Raw genomic sequence first — 21,375 nt, forward strand, 5'->3', positions numbered from 1 at the left:
TCAAGCTGATAACCAACTGATTCTTGGCACTGGGTAACCCTGTGTGCAGCACTACAGAAGCCAACTACCAGGTGACTATCAGTGCTGGGGAAACCCCGAATGCTGTCCTATCCCAGGATCTGATTATCAGCTGATTGTTGGAGCGTGGGGAGCCTTGTTTGCAGCATTTACCAAACACCAATAATTAGCTGGTGATTGGCACTTGGGAAGCACTGCACAAGGGGCTTTGCAATGCTGGCAAAGCCCTTTCTGTCCATGCCCCGTCTTTACCTGCCCCACACCTGATGTCATGTATAATGTCAGCTGTAGGACAAGTGGATTTGGCTTGGCCAAAAGAACCTAATGGGTCAAATGAGGAGGCCTGTCTATCCCACTATAGAATGTAAGCACATTCTAATTTTTCATAATTATTCTTCCAACAACAAATGTAAAGCACAGTGGCACCATTCCTTCCATTATAGTGATGAAAAAGCAAGGATTCAAATTAAGCAATAAGGCAACAGTGTCAGAAAATGCAAGTAATATGATTAAAATCTGGAGTACATGTTTTAACAGTGGAAATATGATCCAAAGGGATTGAGTTGAGGTGGGTAAGTGAGACAATAAAGTTTTGTGTTTGTTTTTAAACTAAATGTTTTAATTAAATGCTAGAAGAGAGAAGGGGTGGGGAATCACCAGTAAGAATTCTAAGAATAGGGGAGTAAGAATAGGGCAAGGTAGATGCATGTCACATGACACGGAAAGCTTCTTTACAGTAGGGCAAGTAGTGTAATGCAACAATAGATGTTTGTCCATATCAGTAGGAATGATGTTAGTATCTGTTGCAGAGTGCTGTGTACTTTATAGAATTTATCTCTTTCAACCCCACAATACTTGCAGGAACGTAAGCGAATGCTTACAATGTAATTCTATACTAGACACATTGGTGGGAACGAGAAGTAAGCAGTGTACACAGCAGGTTTAATCACTGCAATTTAAGGTTACTAGATTTCCACTGGAAAAAATAACTCCATAATAATCATGTACAGTGGATGTGAATGTAGAGTTGCTTTAGATTATACTTATTATTGCCTTCCATCTCTATGGTTCCATGCCATGAAGAATCTGATGCCCAATTTACTTATTACACTAATGGTGCAATGTCTTTCTATGTATTTACATGCTTCTATTATGAACAGATGACCCTGGAGTAGCTTTTCAATTTGAGACATTTCTCAAATGTGGTTCTAATCAACCTGAACCACATGGGTATCTATGTAAGCTGCTAGTCTTATAGCAGCAGTCATGTCACCAATGTGACATGTAAATTGGGCCTAAGCATCTTTGTTAAGATAGACCCTGGAAATCTCTTTTAGTTTCTGTGAGAGCACTAATTAATGAAGCAGCAATTGATGCCCCAGAAACACATTTATCTATCCTTCATAGGTTTTTTTTTAAAAGTCAATGACAATTTATGATATCAGCGGTTAACATATTACCATGTAGGCCATGGGGCAGATCAGTGGTGGCTGGTACCCACTGGGGCTGGGAGGGCGGAAGGCAGGGAGGTCAAATAATAGCTGCAGCCTGAGCCAATGGCAAGCAGAGCCAACTAATTCTAGTTTTGTCCCCATCATCCTCCCTGCTAAGCTCTGCAAGGGCAACTCCAGACTAAGGAGGAGAAAACAGGAAGTACCATCCCCTGGACTAGTTGTAAGTAAGAAGGCAGGTAGGTGGGGGCTGGCTGAAGTTGGTAGGGCAGTGCCCCATTTGCCTAACAGATCAGCCTTCACTGGGAGAGATTTTGTGGAGTCTGAGTGACAAATTAATTTGAATGACATGGTTCTAGAGCACTATTTCTGAGATATTTAGTGAATGCCATTGGTTTTTTTCCGGTGAACAGCTAAATGAGTGATACTTCCAAACTGCATCTGTCCTGGAAGAGTCATTAGAGTTGTGCTTTTAGTATAAAAGTCCTAGGGAACTTATAAATCTTTCTCAGGAGGCAAGACCTGCCCCTCACATGCAGGTGAGTTTGCATTCACTCTGCAGCCTTCTGTTTTATTCACCTTGGAATGCAAAGAAGCATTCTTGCAGAATGTCACAACTCTTATTGCTAGCATCATTCTGGTGCCTGCAGCACAAATGTCCACTCTGTTGGTCCATCTCCCACCACCACTGCTCTTTCCCTCTTATCAGTGATCAAGGGGCATGCTCCAGGGCTGCAGTACACTGACCACAGTGCCCCATTTCTGCTGCGCTATGTTTAATTCCAGTGGGCTATATTTGAGGCAGAGGGAGAGGTACACATGATGTGATTTTTGGCAAAAGATGCCCTGTAAACATATGATTATTGTTCTGTTGAGAGTTAGTGTCCCCAGCGGACAGATGGCTATATTTGAATCAGACTTGACTTCAAATCCCTTCTCAGCAACTAACTTCACTGCTTAGATTTGTCAGCTTCTGAGTCTCACTGATTTACTCTATATTTCTGCTTTAAATCCCCAAAAATAATAAACAGGAATAATAGTGATCCATTCTACACTGAATGTGTGATACAAAATTGCAAGTCAATAGTTGTAAGAATAACTGAATAAAATTGTATTTACATGGAAAAGAGATGATAACATGTAGGGATCCAAAATGTAAATTTCAGTTCTAATCGAGAAAGGAATTAAGCATCAAAGAGACATAATCTTCTCTAAGTAAATGATTACTATTAGAAGCTATTTAGAGGGTTAAAAGGGGCACAGAAAGAGACATTATTTGAGTTCAGAAGCAAGAGATGTTGTATAGCTAATTAGCACATTATGAAATTAAAAGTGGAGATTATGACCATCGGAAACAACAAACCTCAGTAACATGGATATCTGTCATAAACGAGCACTACTTTATAATATCATTTAACCTACATGCATGTGTAGCAATCAGGCAGACTAGATTATTACACAGCAGTTAGGGGGAAGAGATTGAATGAGGTCTCTTGGCTTGTTCCAAGAGACTATTAGAACTCAAGAGTATGAGATGGCACAACAACATTCTTGGGAAGAATACTGTATCACATTTCAGGACAGTTGTGCCCAGAAGTACCCTGATGGGGGTCTGGAAGATGATGCAAAAGGGTTTGCAATCCCAGGAAAGTGTACTTGCCTGTTTCAAATCTGCCATTTTTGGGGGAAGATCATTGAGCGAGTGGTGGCTGGCCAGTTGGCAGCACACTTGGATGAAACGGATTATTTGGATCCATACCAATCGGGTTTCAGGACTGGACATAGTACTGAAACAGCCTTGGTCGCTCTGGTGGATGATATGAGGAGGGCATTAGACGGGGGAGAATCCACCTTTCTTGTCCTCCTGGATCTCTCGGCGGCTTTTGATACCATCGACCACGGTATCTTGTTGGATCGCCTGGAAGGATTGGGAATAGGAGGCACTGTCTTGCAGTGGTTCCGTTCCTTTCTCTCTGACAGGCATCAACAGGTAGCATTGGGAGATGAGGTTTCAGACCCTTGGCCCCTCACATGCGGAGTGCCACAGGGTTCTATCCTCTCTCCCATGCTATTTAACATCTATGTAAAGCTGCTGGGAGCTATCATCAGGAGTTTTGGGCTGCGATGTCATCAATATGCAGATGACACGCAGCTCTATCTCTCCTTTAAATCTTCACCAGAGATGGCTGTGGAGACTGTGTCCAAGTGCCTGGAATCTGTGAGTGGATGGATGGGAAGGAACAGGCTGAAGCTCAATCCTGATAAGACCGAGGTGCTACTTGTGGGTGACAGGGGGAGGTTGGGTGCTGTTGACCTACAGTTTAATGGGGTGAGTTTACCCCTGAAAGATCAGGTCCGCAGCCTCGGGGTGGTTCTTGATTCCAAGCTGTCCGTGGAGGCTCAGATTTCGGCAGTGAGCCGGGCAGCTTGGTACCAATTACATCTCATACGGAGGCTGCAACCCTACCTCCCTATTCATCAGCTCCCACTGGTGGTACACGCCCTGGTCACCTCTCGATTAGACTACTGCAATGCGCTCTACGTGGGGTTACCCTTGAAAATGGTCCGGAAACTACAACTGGTGCAGAATGCGGCGGCTCGGTTGCTTACAAACAGCCGCCGCCGTGATCACATCACGCCAGTATTATTTCACCTACATTGGCTGCCAGCTGTTTTCCGGGCCCAATTCAAGGTGTTGGTATTAACCTTTAAATCCCTATACGGTCTTGGCCCAGTTTATCTGAAGGAGCGCCTCCAGTACCACAAATTAAGCCGCCCAACCAGATCAGCCACACAGGGCCTTCTCTCAGTCCCACCAACGAAAACAGCTAGGTTGGTAGGGACTAGAGAGAGGGCATTTTCAGTGGCGGCCGCCACTCTCTGGAACTCCCTCCCATTCGATCTTCGCCATGCCCCTTCCCTGAATATATTCTGCCGGGCATTAAAAACTTGGCTTTTTGGATAGGCCTTCAGGAATTCCGGGGAGGGCTAATTTTTTTTGGGGGGGGGGATATTTTATTATCTATTGATCGCCCTAACTGATTTCATGCTGCTATGTTTAATGATCGTACTGATTTTATTGTATTTTATCTGTATTGTATTGTAATTTACTGAATTTTAGTTTGTACGTCGCCTAGAGTGGCTTCGGCCAGATAGGCGACACAAAAATTAAATTTATTATTATTATTATTATAGTCCCTGCAATCAAAAGGAGCATCTACAGATGCCACGTCAGTCTGAAAGATTGACCAGAGAGTTTAAGAACTTTGGAGTCATAGCCATCTTTGGGTGAAAACCTATGCAGCACCCCAAGGACCAGTATGCTGCTTCCACAGTGTGATATAATGAATAGCTTTGAACTTAGTCAGGGAGCCTATAGTTCAAATCTCTACCCAGCCACAAATTTTACTGGGTGAGCTTGGATGAGTCACGAACTCCAAGGGGAATCTAACTCATGGAGTTATTATGGTGGGGGTGTGGGCAGGAGGGGAGGGAAGTGTATACATTGTTCCTGAGCTCCTTGGGGAAAATTTCTTCTGTTTCACACATACATAGCTCCCTGCAATGTCTACTACTTCACAAACCCGACAGGCTTATTAGGAACTGCCTTCTACTCAACCTTTATTTCTGAACTGTGGCTTCTATACCTTTGCCTTTTCAGCAAAACAAACTTTTGACATATGTTGCTGAAAGGGCCAAATCATGCATTAAAGCCACTTGGCAAACAGCATCAGAGGGTTATATACTGAGTTACAACATGTGAAGTGGCAATACAATCAAATGCCACAAGTAAACCAAAGCTATAACTTAAGATTTCTTTTTTGGAAGGAATTGTTAGAGAGAAGGGAAAAGTCAAGTTAATTATTATTCATTTTTTTGGGGGGGAAGTATTTCAGTAAAAGGACACCGATTGGAAAGCCTCTGTGCAAAGATAACAGGCCTATTCTTACGGCTACATTTTCTTTTTCTGAACACAGAGAAAAATGCTTTTTGACAAAGGGAGGCTTTCATGCTGACTACTTAAGATCAAAATACAGGCTGGTTCAAGTGCAGCCAAAGAGGTTAAGCAGCCAAATTGATGCTATGCATTCTGGTGTGTTCTGTGTCTGTGGCTAGTTGAGAATTCACTGTAGGTACAGCTGGGAAATCTCACAGACACTCTTGTCCAGATCTCAGCTATTAGGGTTATAAAAATATTTTCACATTTCCTGCAGATGGCTAGATTCTTTTCTTTGCTCGTAATTTTAATTCAGAATTCATTACAGACAGCTGTTGGCTCTGATAGAAACTAATTGCTCTTTTACCAGACTCAGCTGTGAACAGTCAGGCTTCCTTTCCCTTATAGAGTATATATAAACACAGGCAGGAAAAAATTAACTAAATACATGTGGATAAAATGACTCATTGAGAATGCTGATCAAATAATGTTTCAAACCACAATGCAGGTCAAAGAAAATTATAAGACTCAAAGGATATGATAAATATCAGGAAGTAAGGATCATTGCTAACTTACAGCGACGATAAGTTACAGAGTGACATTTCTATTTAAGTAAGGAAATACACACAGGACTGTATAAGTGGTCAGTTCAACAAAATGAAGCATCATCAATTCACAGCAGGATATTCAGCAGAAAATTATTCACATTGGAAGACTGCACTGACTCCATTTCTTTCCCAAAAAAGAGATGGCAATGCAAAGCATTCACACTAGGGTTGCCAGGCTCAGGGCTTGGGAATGATTCTGTATCTTTAAGAGAAGAGAAAATTCAGCCAAGTGCAGGTTTTCTTGCAACACTGTAATGGGAAAAACCACAAGGCGGAATTCTCCCTTCCCCCTGCACAACTTTTAAAGATACAGAAGACCTCTTGGTTGCCAGGCCCAGCCTCCAAGAGGTCTTCTGTATCTTTAAAAGTTGTGCAGGGGGAAGGGAGAATTCCACCTTGTGGTTTTTCCCATTACACTGTTGCAAGAAAACCTGTACTTGGCTGAATTTTCTCTTCGCTTAAAGATACAGAATAACTCTGAGGCCTTGAATCTGGCAACCTTAATTCACACACTTATGTATTTCCCTGAAAGGCAAGTAAGCTGCCATCATTCACTGGGAAGGGAAAGGTCAGCCACTTGTTTTGTGCATGTGGGTGTGAACACCAAGTACTGCGCTCCAACTGTTGGCACTCCTAGCCAAGTGAGCACCTCTGCAATGTACTGTCTTATAGGAAAAGAGCCAGTAGACCCACAGTGAAACAAACAGAAGCTGCAGATGGTCCTGCTTGCAGCTCTCTCTAATGGGTGGGAAAGTATTGGCCTGACAGCAGCATGTTCTCCCCAGCAGGCAAATCCCTACATGCAGACATCAGTGGGCATAGCATGTAAGCATATATCTAATGAGAGAGAGGAGAGACTGTTTTTTCTCACTTATTGACTCAATAGCTTCTAATGGGCATCTAGTCACAGGAACCATCTGTCGCAGTGTTACCCATTACTCATGACTACCCCCCTGTTCCCCTTGTCTCCATAGGCTGCCCATTCACCAGGTACACCCCTACTACTCTGTCATGTGGATCACTAGCAGAGGCCCTAGCTGTGCTCAGTGGGAAGTCAGCTGCTACTTTATTGCTGGCCTTTGTTCTAGCACAGTTTTCTGAAAGCTGCTTGAAAGAGGTATAACCACACCCAGCTGTGATGAGGGAATGCAGCAATGGGGGAAAGCTCCCCTCTGACAAGTCGCTTTCAAAGGTCTACTAGAACAAAAAGGATGGCAATCACAATTCACAAATACCTTCCTGTGCATTGATTTCAAAAGCTACTCCACCACTGATGCTGATCCCTAAAAGAGTTGGTGGTTTCAGCTGTTTCTCAGTGGTCATTAGCAGAGAGGGACCCTCACTTCCCCTACTTGCTTCTCAGATTAACTGGAATAAACAAAGGGTGGGGAAGGTTTCAACATAGGGATGGTCCTGGACCACACTCCATGAAGTATGCGGCACGAAACACCAACATTCTGTGCTGTGCCTGTCTTTGATTTAGATTTCAGCAAGTGAAGAATGTTTACAATACTCTCAGTTAGAAAAAAACAGTAGTCTTCTGGATTAGGCTTAGGCTATACAGGTCTCACCATTAATGGAACCTGAGGGAACTTTCTGAAGAGTAATTAGGTAAATCCAATTTCTAGCTTGCAAATGACACACATACACACATATGCATATATACACACCCACTCAGCCATTCATACTGTATGATGAGGAACAAACTGTAGGCTATGCTACAAACAGATTAAAACTCACTTTTTTATGTAGTCAGTCCATTAATAATGATCCCCCCGGAGTATTCTAATATGGTCTATTTTGATTCAGGACTTGCATTAGCTGTGGTGAAGAGGACAGTGTGTTTAGACTGATCCTAAGTGTTACTCAGAGACCAGTACCATTGAATTCAATGAGACTTCTTTCCTGGTAAGCATGTTTAGAATTTCAGACTGTGCCCTATATGCTGTGATTTAATGTCAAAATTTATTTATTTATTTATTATTGATTTATATCCTGACCTTTCTCCCAGCGGGAGCCCAGGATGGCAAACAAAAGCACTAAAAACACTTTAAACATCATAGAAACAGACTTTAAAATGCATTGAAACAAAACATCTTTAAAAACATTTAAAAAGGCTTTCCAGACTTTTTTAAAAAAAGTTTTAAAAACATATTAAAAAACAATTCCAACACAGAAGCAGACTGGGATAAGGTCTCAACTTAAAAGGTTTGTTGAAAGAAGAAGGTCTTCAACAGGCACCGAAAAGATAACACAGATGGCGCCTGTCTAACATTTAAGGGGAGGAAATTCCACAGGGTACGTGCCACCACACTAAAGGTCCGTTTCCTATGTTGTGCAGAACAGACCTCCTGATAAGATGGTATCTTCAGGAGGCCCTCACCTGCAGAGCGCGATGATCGAGTGGGTATATAAGGGATAAGACGGTCATTCAGGTATCCTGGTCCCTAGCTGTAGAGGGCTTTGTAGCTCAAAATTAGAACATTGAACTTGGCCCAGTAGCAAATGGGCAGCCAGTGCAATTCTTTCAGCAGTGGGGTGACAGGTTGGTGATACCCTGCCCCAGTGAGCAGTCTCGCTGCCGCATTTTGCACCAGCTGCAGCTTCCAGACCAACCTCAAGGGAAGCCCCACATAGAGCGCATTATAGTAATCCATCCTGGAAGTTACCAGTGTGTGGACAACAGTGGTCAGGCTATCCTGGTCCAGAAACGGCCGCAGCCATCTTACCATCTGAAGCTGGTAAAAGGCATTCCTAGCCACTGAGGTCACCTGGGCCTCTAGCAACAAAGATGGATCCAGGAGCACCCCCAGACTACAAACCTGCTTTTTCAGAGGGAGTATGACCTCATCCAAAGCAGGCAACTGACCAATTATCTGAACTTGGGAACCACCAACCCACAGTGCCTTCGTCTTGCTAGGATTCAGACTCAGTTTATTGTCCCTCATCCAGGCCACCACCAAGTCCAGGCAGCGGTCAAGGACTTGCACGGTCTCTCCCGATTCAGATATTATGGAGAAACAGAGATGGGTATTGTCAGTATACTGCTGACACCTCGCCCCAAATCTCCTGAGGACTGCTCCCAAGGGCTTCATATAGATGTTAAACAGCATGGGGGACAAGATGGTACCCTGTGACACCCAACAGCACAACTACCCGGGGCCAAAAGACAGTCACCCAATGCTATTATCTGAGAACAACCTTGGAGATAGGATTGGAACCACTGTACAACAGTGCCTCCAATACCCAGCTCACCAAGTTGGCCCAGAAGGATACTATGGTCAAGGGTATCAAAAGCCACTGAGAGATCAAGTAAGATTAACAGGATCACACTCCCCGTCCTTCTCCCAATAAAGGGATACCAAGGCCAATTAAGTCCCATGACCAGGCCTGAACCCAGACTGGGATACGTCAAGATAATATGTTTCATCCAAGAGTACTTGCAATTGCTGTGCCACAACCTTCTCAATCGCCTTCCCTAAAAAGAGGTATTTGCGACTGGTTGGTAATTGTCACAAACCAATGGGTCCAGGGTGGGCTTTTTCAGGAGTAGTCGGATCACCGCCTCTTTCAAGGAGGCTGGAACCCTTCCCTCCCCACAATGATATGTTGGCCACACCCTGGATCCACTGGGTAGAAGGTATGTTAGAACAGATACAATGATACACAGTATTTGAAAAAAAGATTAAGCAGAAAGCTGTGGAATTAAATGGGGGGGAAATCACAAGGCATAATAGAGGAATAATATCCCATTTTTTTGAAGAAACAAAAAACAAAGAAGTAAAACATTTGAAAATTCCAAAACTTGAATTTAAGGTTGCTTCCAGACAACCTGTTAATTGAACATCCATACTGATTTGATAGTGGGGAGGTCATATGAAGTTGTGACAAGAAATTGCTATCCTACACTTTCCAGTGTATTTCCCTATCACTTTCCTTACTGCTTAAAGGCCTGATTTGTTGGTCAATAGTGCTAAATCATCTTTAACTGTACAACCTGAATTTGCTGGTATGTGATTGAATCGAAACTGAAAATAGCAACAGCGTCCTAAGACTTATTGATGCATTTACATGTATTTATATAGCACCTGCAACTAGATCCTTTATGGCTGTAAAATACACAAAGGGCCTCATACAGTAATTTACAGTAAATTATGTGACATATATAGGGGAAAGGAATAGGAGAAAGCTCAGCAAAAGGAGGTTAGCAGTAAAAGCAAAGCAATCAGAGAATGCTTGAAGGGGAGAAAAAGGATGTTTGAACACAGAGAAGTATAACGATTATTAGTGGAAGAGAATTACAAAGACAAGAAATAATAACAGAGAAAGGACCAGTAGGAACAAGAGCAAGAGCAGAAGTGAAGTGACATACATCAGAAGGAGAGTACAAAAAAGAAAATATAAAGAGATGGAAGATAAGAAGGTGCAAAAGGAATTAAGTGATTTAAAGATGAGAGATAGAAATTTAAATATAAAATGGAATATGAACAGAAGCAAACTGAACTCCATCAAAGAAAGAGTGACATGATCAAAATGGCAAGAACAGACAAGTAAACATTCATAACAGACATACGATGGAACTGAGATAAAGGGAGACCAGCAAGAATGTTACGGCAATCATGCTGAGAAATGAGAGAGAATGGACACCTACTTTAGGGTCATGAAGGGAAAGTCAGGAACAAATATTAGACATATTAAAAAGAGGAAAACAGAAAGGTGAGTATAAGTAAGAGAAGAGAAAGGTAAAGCAGAATCTAAAGCAACAGCTACATCATAATCTTGAGGAGTAGGAACACCACAAAGATTAAATGAAAAGGAAGTAGAGAGTAGGACACTGAGAACCTTCGTTCAGTCATTCAACACACACACACAGAGTGGAGGAGGGTCTATAAGGGCAAGTGGGGCACAGCCACCTGCCTCTTTCTGCCCTCAGCCAGCCTCCCACTGGCCTGCCTTCTTACAATCAGTCTATGGGGTGCCAGTGCCTGTTAGCTTCTCTCTCCTTAGTCTCAATGTTGCCTCTTGTAGAACTCAGCAGGGGGGAGGATGGAGAAAAAACCTAGATTAACTGGCTTTATCTGTCATTGGATCTGGTTCCACCTGCTGTTGCACTCCCTGCCTTCTGCTCTACCAGTCCCAATGAGCACCAGCCACCACTGTATGTGTGTGTGCGTGTTTTGGGGTAAAAAATGAGGTGATGGGGCTCGTATCTTGATAAAAGTGCTGTCAGTGGCAGCCACGGGGAGCAAAAAAAGAGATGCCGGTACTATCACAAAAGAAGCCCAAATACATATAATCATGAGTCACTATGAATCCCCCTTAGTGGGACATATTTTAAAGTAAATCCATTCACTCATCCATCCCTGGTGCATCCTTTGTTGTTGGTAGTCTGGAGCATACAGAAGCAACCTCTACAATAGAAGTTGTCATATTAGTACCAAGCCAAAAGACCACCACAAGATATTATTATTATTATTTAGATTTATATCTCTCCCGTCCTCCCAATAGGAGCCCAGGGCGGCAATAACAACTTGGGCGTTGGGCCAATAACAACTTGAAACATCCCCATGGTCATCATGGAGACCATGAAGTCCTGGGCCAAAACACTAGAGGCCTCCTCATCATGGACATTGAAATCACCCAAGACTATCATTCTGGGCTCCTGCAACACCACAGCCGAGACGGTCTCCATCAGCTTGGTCAGAGAAGCTGCCATGGAGCAGGGTGGATGGTACACTAGCAGCAACCTTAGTTTACTCTCTCCTTGGCCTGACAGCAGGTGCAAGCCCTCACAGCCAGCTGCAACACAGAGTGGTTTCCTGGTGACAGAGAAGGAAGTTCTGTAGACCACAGCAACTCCTCCCCCCAATCCCTGCAGCCTGTGCTGGATTTGCACCGTGTATCCAGGTGGGTGAGATCAATTCCTCCCAGCTCACCCAGCCATGTCTCAGTAATACACACCAAATTGGCACCTTCATTCATGATCAAATCATGGATGAGTGTGGTTTCATTGTGTACTGATCTGCCATTAAACAACAGCACGCACAGGCCAGTGGGCACAGCAAATGGGCAATAAGGAATTTGTCCATGGGAGGAGTGGGAGCGAGGAACAAGGCCTAGATAGCCTTGCCTTTGTCTTCTGTGGTATCTCACCACTCCCACACGGTTATAATTCCCTCTACCCATGATCACTGAGATTGGGGTGACATCACTCATGTCGCTCCTTACTAAGACTCCTCCTAAACACCTGATATGGACCCAACAAGAGCCCAAGTGCAGGTTTTCTTGCAACACTGTAATGGGAAATACCACAAGGTGAAATTCTACTTTCCCCCTGCACAACTCTTAAAAATACAGAAGACCTCTTGGTTCCCAGGCCCAGCCTCCAAGAAGTCTTCTGTATCTTTAAAAGTTGTGAAGGGGGAAGGGAGAATTTCACCTTGTGGTTTTTCCCATTACAGTTGCAAGAAAACCTGCACTTGGCTGAATTGTCTCTGCTCTTAAAGATACAGAATCATTCTCAGGCCCTGAGCCAGGCAACCCTAGTCAGGGGAGAACAAGGATAAATTGGTACAAAAAAGAGAGCAATCTTCTGGATATGACCTCAGACCACAGCTATATGACAGAATTGTATGTTATAAGAATGGAGATCTTTTGTATAAAATGTGAATATTCCTCAAGTAGTTGAAAACTCTGCACTGGCAGACAATTTACAATAATTTATCTTTAACGTAACTCCAGGTGAGGATGTGTTCCTTAAATCTATAATTCACATTTTTCAAAGCTTTCCACTTCTCTTCTTTCTGTTGCTCATTTTATGGACATTAGCAATGTATCTGAACACTTCATAAGTTATATGTGTTTTCAAGCAATGCCCAGTGGTGCATTGGTACAAAAGCACAGGGGATAAAGTCTTGCATTTTTATATGATGCTGCTGGGTAATATTACTGAAGCAATTGCTAAGACATTTGTGAAGTTCTCAAAACAAAATAATAAAGCTTCCAGATGCCCTCTGGTGCTATTCTGCTATGATCTGATGAGCACCGGTTTGCCAGCATTAATCTGACTTCAAACACAACTGTGCTTTTCCTGCTATCAATAGACCACATGTTACATTCTGTCCATGCAGATTCATAGAATTTAAGTCTGCATTTCAAACAACGTGCTCATTAAATGGACATCTAATTTTGCAAATTAAAGCATGGAGGCATAGTTGGACTGTGATATTGCTAAATTGCTTTGGAATAGACAGAATATTATGCAGAGGTAGAAGCGTGTATCTAAATGAGGCATTTATAAGGTATTCATTAGTTATTCATTAGCTCTGCTGTTTGACAAAGGTGACCAACAGCAATGACATCAAGTGCCAGTGGAATGTTATTACCATTATTATGAATAAAGTACCTTCTATATATTATATACACAGTGCTCTATCAAGTGACAAAAACAAACAGGCCCCTTCTCCAATTTCCTAACAATCTGTATTGCAAGGTATCATCATCAAAGTTTATTTGCCGGGCCATAGGCCATCACAAAGTCATGCAACATTTAAAATTTAAAATCAATACATCAAAACATAACCATAAACTCTGACATATAAAAATCATAAAACCTATGAGTTCGGACTTATTAAAATCCTAAAATCCTAAAATGAGACCATGGGGTTGAGGCACCTTCAGCCTCTATTGTTCCATAGACCCCAGATCTATTAAATACTTTGCTCTCAACTTTTGGGCTGCAAGGGCGAAAAGAGCCACTCTGGTGGTGACCCTAGAGTCATTATCTGATAAAAGATAGGGTACTATTTGCTCCTCCCGACTAGGATCCAAGTGCTTGATCAAGATGTCAAGAAATTTATTTCTTGGGTGGGCATAAAGAGGGCAATCAAGCAGATAATGGGGTAAATCTTCCACCTTTCCCGCTTGGCAAATACATAGGCGTTGGACCCATGGTATCTGAAGGAATCGGCCAGACATAATAGCACTAGGCATTGTCTGGAACCTAAGCGCCATAAATGCATGTCTTAGGTGTACAGAAAAGGGGTAAGATAGATAATTTGCCCTAAGATGGTCATTTTTAATTAAACCGTACCACCGTGAAAACTTAGAATTGGCAATAGCCAATTTATCCATCCAAGCACAGTGCCGCTCAATCTGTTCTTTAATTTTAATCCTATTGTGAGGTATATTAGGCTGTGTTGAAATATGATATAGATGACATATATTTGATATTTTAAGAATCCAAAAACTATCTGCCGCTATCCGGTTGAACCAAGACTTCAATAGGATTTTGGCTGGTGCATCTGTTAGCGAGACCCAGAATGCCAGCAGGGTATTATGAATTCGGGCGCTAACAGGAAGTAAACCAGATTCAGCACGCATAAACGCGGCAGGGGTGCCGGGGGGGAGACACAGAAGCTGTCTGAGGAAATTGTTTTGAATAGCTTCTAAACTAGGGAAAGATGTTTGCTCCCAACCCCAGACAGCTGCCCCATAGACAATCTGCGGTAGAACCTTGCTCTGATAAATTTTCAAGGCGGGGACCACGCAATGGCCCCCCTTAGTTCTATAAAATTTAAGAATTACCCCAGCTGACCTAGTGGCTGCAAGTTTAGTAGCAGCTATATGATTTTTCCATGAAAGGGTTTCTTGGAACAGAATCCCTAGGTATTTAAAAGAACGACATTGTTCAATTGGGTGTGTACCAATGGTCCATTTATGTTTATGATGTCTTTTCCCAAAGACCATTATTTTAGTTTTTTGGTAATTAACTTGTAATTGTTCTTTATTACAATATGCTTCTAGGGATGCCAAGAGTCTCCTAAGGCCAATAGAGGTAAGAGATAAAAGTACCATGTAATCCGCGTATAGTAGCATTGTAACCTTCCTACTGCCCACTGTAGGCGGAAAAAAATTTGGACCCATCAGCTCTGCTACAATATCGTTCAAGTACAGATTAAAAAGGGTAGGTGCAAGGAGGCATCCTTGTTTTACCCCCTTATTAGCCAGAATTGGGTCTGTTAGGTTATTTCCCACTCTAATTCTTATGTTATTATTAGAGTACAATTCTTTGATTAAGTATAGAAGGCGCTTATCTATATTGGTGCAGGCGAGCTTGGCCCATAGACGGCTTCTGTCAATTGAATCAAAAGCAGCCGCCAGATCAACAAAGGTGGCATACAGATGTTTTGTGGGTCCAAGCACCGAACGTTTAGCTATAAAGTAGAGGGTGAGACAATGGTCAACTGTGCTCTGCCCTTTCCGGAACCCTGCTTGTTCAGGGCAGATAACACTATTGGCCGCTTCCCACTCCTCTAGTTTAAGCAAAAGAAATTTACTATACAACTTTGCACCAATATCCAAGAGACTAATAGGCCGATAGTTATTTGGCTCTTGTCTCTCACCTTTTTTAAAGATAGGGATGACGACACTCTGCTTCCATCCCTCTGGTACAATACCCGTATGATTTATCTGAGTAAATAATCTTGCCAGAATGGGGGCCCACCAGTCTGGAAAGTTAATAAAAAGTTCAGGGGGAATCATATCTTCCCCCGGTGCCTTTCCCCTTTTTAATGAGGAGATAAGAACCCTTATTTGGGGTATCGTAACTGGAGGCCAAGGTATTCAAAAGTTATCTAGAGCTGAGAGATTTTTTTAAAAAAATCTTGAGTGTGCATACATTATTTGTTAATAGTAAGGGCTCTGCCATTTATAGATGGAGCAAAATTGGCTTTGGAGATTTTTTTTTTACAGGGCCCAGAAGCCAAGAGAAGATGCATGGATTAGATCCTGTCAGCAGAAAGTAGGGTTGCCAGGCTCAGGGCCTGAGAATGATTCTGTATCTTTAAGAGAAGCCTGGCAACCAAGAGGACTTCTGTATCTTTAAAAGTTGTGCAGGGGAAAGGGAGAATTTCACCTTGTGGTATTTCCCATTACAGTGTTGCAAGAAAACCTGCACTTGGCTGGATTTTCTCTTCTCTTACAAGATACAGAATCATTCTCAGGTCCTGAGCCTGGCAACCCTAGCAGAAAGGGACAAAGCAGTATAAATCTAACTGTGCAATTAAAGCCATTATTTTCCATTTTGTTTTCCTGTAGAAACTGTCAGTTTCATGTAGAAACTGCCTAGTTTGCAGCTGCTTTTGCTTTTGGTAGTAGCATTTTGGTATAGTGAATCTGAAAGGTCACAATCAAGAGAAAGTTATGTTTTAAATTCTGTTGAAATCAGTGGGAGAAGACAGTCACAACTAACTCGTCCCACTGATTTAAATAGGACAAGCATACCTCTTTGGATTGGTGCCATAATATATAATTGGAGTACACACTCTGAAGGAAATTTCAAGGGATAGATTATAGAGGGCCAATCACATGTTCTAAGTAGAAACTTAATTGCCTAGATAGTCAGTCAAGAAAACAATTCACCCAGTACTTTATCACTGTTGCCTAACAGAATTGTTTATTTTTATCTTCAGTTTTTAGCTATACTGTGTTAAAAGCTTTTTTGGCACTCATGAAAATTACATCCACAGTTTTCATGTCAAGTCTTTCAGTTGTGTCTCTCAAATTTATACATGAAAACTTATTTGAGAGATGTTTACGATTTCCCCCCCCCCCATAATCTAGCATCAACAGTTTGCTCGGTTCTGGAAACAAAAACTAAAACAAAAAAAAGGTAACATGGAGGAGGACTTCATAAAACAAAATCATTTCAGTAATTAGAGAAACTGGGAATAAGAGAATATGTTTTGCTCACAATGAAGTGGGAACCTTATGGAGAGAAGGGTAAAACCCATTTAAGAATACAATACTATGCACTTTTTCTCAGAAGAAAGTTCTACTATATTTACTGTGACTGACTTTTAGATAAGTATACATGGGATTGCAGCCTAGGAAAGGACAAAATGAGAACTGAAAAGTAAGCTGGTTAAATTTTGAGAGTAAAAACAACAGTGTGGCAGAAAGTGAAAAGCCAGGCATGCCTCGATATTAAAGGGGTTGGATCCAGGATACCAGAGGGATTGTCTCCTCTTATACCATCCTGCCTGCTCCTTAAGATCAAAAGAGATGTCCTTCTCTGTGTCCCAGCTAGGGTGACACATGGCTGACTGCAGCAAAGGATAAGACTTTCTCAGTGGCTGCTCCAGTACTGTGGAACACCTTGCCCTGTGAAGAGTGAGGGGTCACCTTTCTGTTTGCTTTTTGCTTGTTGGTACAGACATTTTTTATTCCTTCAGCCTTTGCCTGTTAAGCATCTAGTGTTTTATTTAAATGTTATGTTTTATCTATGGCCTCTGCCTTTGTTGTATTCTAATGTATTTTTATTGTTGAATTTTTAATATATTTTATTGTTGAATTTTTATTTATATGATACTGCAATTTTAAATTGTTGTAAACTGCCTTGAGTAGTGCATAGGAATTAGAAGCATGGGTTTCTATTTTTATAAATAAGTAAAAATTCAGCAGCAGGTCATTTCTGTTCAAGACTGTTTGAAATTGCTTATTCAATTGCCTCACATTTCATGTAAAACAAATTAAAGGTATAAATAAAATTGCATGAAGTGTGGCATATGCCACTGAGTAATAACAAACTTCTTTTTCACAAATGAAGTGAATGGATCTGCACAACTGTACCAGAACACCAGAACAGACTTGGTTTCATGCTATTTGAGTATATTGTTTTTCAAAACACTCGGTGGATATCCAAGGTTTTGAACAATTGGATGCTTTTGCCTTTAGAAGTTCAACTGGTCAAGCTGTATGCTGAGCAAAATGAAAGAGATCCCAAGCTGCACAAGCGTGCACCACCTGTTTCTCTTGTTTAGCCTTCCCCAGAAAAGTTCTCAGAGTATCTCAACCCAGCAAACAGATACTATTATATAATGCTATAGCTGGCATGAGAGGGGCCTCTGTGCATACATGAAAGCTCAAAAACACCCATGAAATTGAAAATCTGCTCCCAGAAGGTTGGGGGACCATGTAAGCAAGCCACACTGGGAGGTCTCCACAGGAAAGGGCATAAGAAAACACAAGCATGCACATGAATATTCTGCTCGGATGGGCTATGTATCTCATGGTCAGGATCCACAAATCTAAGGGCAACTCCTGAGGGTAAATGTGCATAGGATTATAGCTGTGGGAATCTAGTGGAATTTTTGATTTTTTAATGCAAACAACCCCCATTGTTTTAACACAAACTGTTTTACATCTTCCTGTCAGCTTTTAAAACAATTCACCATGTTGCATAAGGAGCTGCTGTTTGAAAACAACCACTACCACCCTCTATAGCTTCCTTTGGGCTTGTGAAGCTAGTTTCAGGATGGGGGGTCTGGACTATAACCATCATGTATTCAGATAATTAGAACTGCCAGATAATGGAAAACAAGTTATATGAAATGGGTATGTAATGCTATACAATATTTAGAATAAATTACGAACCACTGGAATATGGCATTAAAATGTCACTTAGCAATGTTTTTACAGTAGAGGCTGCATTTACCTGCAGTGAACAACCATTGGTCCAGCATCAGGAGGATTACAAGTTTTGACTCGTCGTAAGAAAGCTAGGAATGGTGTAGGGTGTTCTGGAACTCCATGGTCAGGCCAGGCAGTAAACTGGAACTGCCTCACTTCTCTCTTCTCACTTGATCCATTCTGCCACATAAGAACGTTGGTTGATATGACCAGTTAATGTCATAGCATTGGTCCAGAGTGAAGTTAAGGCATAGTGCTACATCATCACAAGACTTAAATAAAGTTCCATTTAGACACAAGCTATCTCATCCTGCAAACTGAATCTGTGGCTAATCTACAGCTGTGACACACATTCGATAGCTAGCTGTATTTGACTAATCACAATAATGAAATTCTAAGTGATAGTGCTGAACAATGCATGCACAGCACTATTTACTACTTCTATGGCAGCCAAGTTGTAAGGAGTTATCGGGTAGCTTGTAAAGCATTTAGAATAATTAACATATGAGACGAAACTAAAGGTATTAGATATATTTCACTTAGAAAAAAGATCAAAGAATCAAATAATTAAAAGGCTGAAATAAAAAGGGACAGGAACTGTTTACTAGGTCTATGGAGGGAAGAGGCGAAAAGTTAATGGGTAAAAGATGCAACAATACTTATTGGGGTTAAAGTAAAAAAATGCTATGTAACTGTAAATATTATAAGATTTATAATTTATAATTGTAAAGATGTTTGAAAATGACTAGGAACATTATCATTTTTCCCCCCAGGAGACTTTGGATAGGAAGCTGTTGCAAGGAGCTGGATTACACAGTTTATACAGTTCAGTTATATTGTTATACACAACAATGCCCCTCCCTTTCTCCCCACCAAATCATATCTGATGCATACACTAGACAGAAGTACCTTGTAAAGTGCAAATGTTCTAACACAGTATGTTGCCAATTCGACAGTGTCCAACAAGGTCACCTGGATCAGGCCGTACGTTTCTGTTCCTCTGCTTGGCCAATATTGATCACATTTGACCTGCAACAAACATTTTGGGTAGAAATATATTCACTTTAAACACCATGCATCACGTTGTTCAGTTTAAAATTAATAGAAACAGGCTGTAGAGAATACTATGTTGAGATAGGAGACACCCCAACAGCATGTGCTCTAGCTGTTGTGGAAATGATCCAGATAATACAGAAGGAGAGGGAAAAGAGGATGGGGCATTTGGGGAACACTATATAAATAGCTTCTTGAGCACTCAATATATCAAATGGGACAATGGGAGCTTGAGCCTGGATTCTGCAGATTTTACAGGGGATGTTTTACAGGAAAGCAGGGTCTTTAAGAATGCTTGATATGTGCTCTTGGAACTCAGTATACCAGATGGTATACATTTATTTTATTTATTTATTTAAAATATTTCTAGCCTGCCCTTCTAGCCTACAATAGGGCCCTCAGGGCGGCTCACAATAAAATCATACACAATAAAAACACAAAAAACATTAAAATAGAAAAAATGCATAGAATACAGTTGAGAAATATAGGGGAGTGATACTAAAAGGGACTAAAAAAGTAAAACTAAAAAAAAGAAGAATAAAACCAGTTTCAGGCTCTGCCTTCCATCCCGCCCAAAGGCTCTCTGGAACAAGATGGTTTTCAGAAGTCTCTGGAAAACCATCAGGGAGGCAGCAGAGTGGGCTTCTTGGGGTTAGGGTATTCCAAAGCTTGGGGGCCATGGCTGAAAAGGATCATCAGCGCAACTACATAAGCCATGGAGCAACTACATAATATAGGGAGTCGGGGGGGGGGAAGGGTTCATGAAACCATGTCATCTGATAAAAGAAACTAGTTCTTATTCCACCTTTCTCATTCTTAGCTTGGGATGTGTGCACAGTAAAAAACCAGGAATTCTTAAAGAACAAAACAAGAGAGCTGTGTGTTGTTCTGTTGGGACAGAGCCGATCTTCAAGTGACCTGCCTTTATTTAGTTCCAGGGTAAGAGATACATCTGCTGCTCTTTTTTTTTTTTTTTGCCTTTTTTTTTCAAACAAAGGGGGAAAAAACTGCATCAAACAAACAAACTGGGCAAAAACCAAAAGTATAAGTGAAGGCAAGGAAGGAAGATAGCATTTGTGACAGGGAGAAGGCAGAAGCAGTGGCTGCTCTCTCCATGTGGTGAGCATGGATTAAAGGAGGGCTGGAAGAAAATACTACATAGTGGAGGGAGACCTGGGGGCTGAGCACTATGTCTGCTGCCCTGGGCCCCAGATTTCCTGCCCCTTTCCTTCACTTTGACAAAGGCCAAAGAGATGGATTGTACTTATGTAATTACGTTTAGATTATTTCTTTTGTAATATTGAATTTATTTTATGTTTGCTAAATTGTTTACTTTTGTCTTATTTGAATGTATTGCTATGTTTTGTAAACTGACTCATCTCCCCTACCCCAGTGCTTTTATTTTGAGTGTTTGTTGTAAGCCACTTGGGCACAGGTCACTGTGGAAAGGTGACATATCAATCAATCAATCACTCAATCAATCACTTTTAAAAAACTTTTAATTTTTTATGTTGCTTACAAAGCAGCTAGGTGCACTTGAAAAACCTAGTGCTGGTGAGACCCCAGCCACCTGCCATCTTAATTTGCCTTGAGACATCTATATATATATAAATTAACATATGCAGATTTGTGTCACGGGCCTGTGCCCTCCATCTTTTATGTACCATGCAATGCCACTGTTCCAGGAGCATTTGCCTGTAGCAGCTGCCTGAGCCAGTGATCTCTATAGATGTTGTGGTTCATCCTGTGGTTTGAACCAGCTCTGAAGATTGCAAAGCCACCACTCCACTGGAAATTTACCATTTCAAACCCTATGTTGCACCCATTCACATTTGTA

General features: G+C 41.6%; 1 protein-coding gene across 18 annotated transcripts in view; it reads right to left on the reverse strand.

Moving 5' to 3' along the window:
• The window catches only part of PTPRD (protein tyrosine phosphatase receptor type D), a 2,140,456-nt gene that overhangs the window by 42,444 nt on the left and 2,076,637 nt on the right, over positions 1 to 21,375 (reverse strand). For all 18 annotated transcript variants that reach the window (XM_061629619.1, XM_061629614.1, XM_061629634.1 and 15 more), the window contains 2 exons: positions 19,395 to 19,514; positions 18,511 to 18,665 (listed from right to left, as the gene is read on the reverse strand). In XM_061629619.1, the coding sequence (XP_061485603.1) occupies positions 18,511 to 18,665; positions 19,395 to 19,514 (275 nt within the window). The remainder of the gene's footprint in view (positions 1 to 18,510; positions 18,666 to 19,394; positions 19,515 to 21,375) is intronic.

The sequence above is a fragment of the Rhineura floridana genome, chromosome 1 (assembly GCF_030035675.1).
Source record: "Rhineura floridana isolate rRhiFlo1 chromosome 1, rRhiFlo1.hap2, whole genome shotgun sequence".
Lineage (NCBI taxonomy): Eukaryota > Metazoa > Chordata > Lepidosauria > Squamata > Rhineuridae > Rhineura > Rhineura floridana.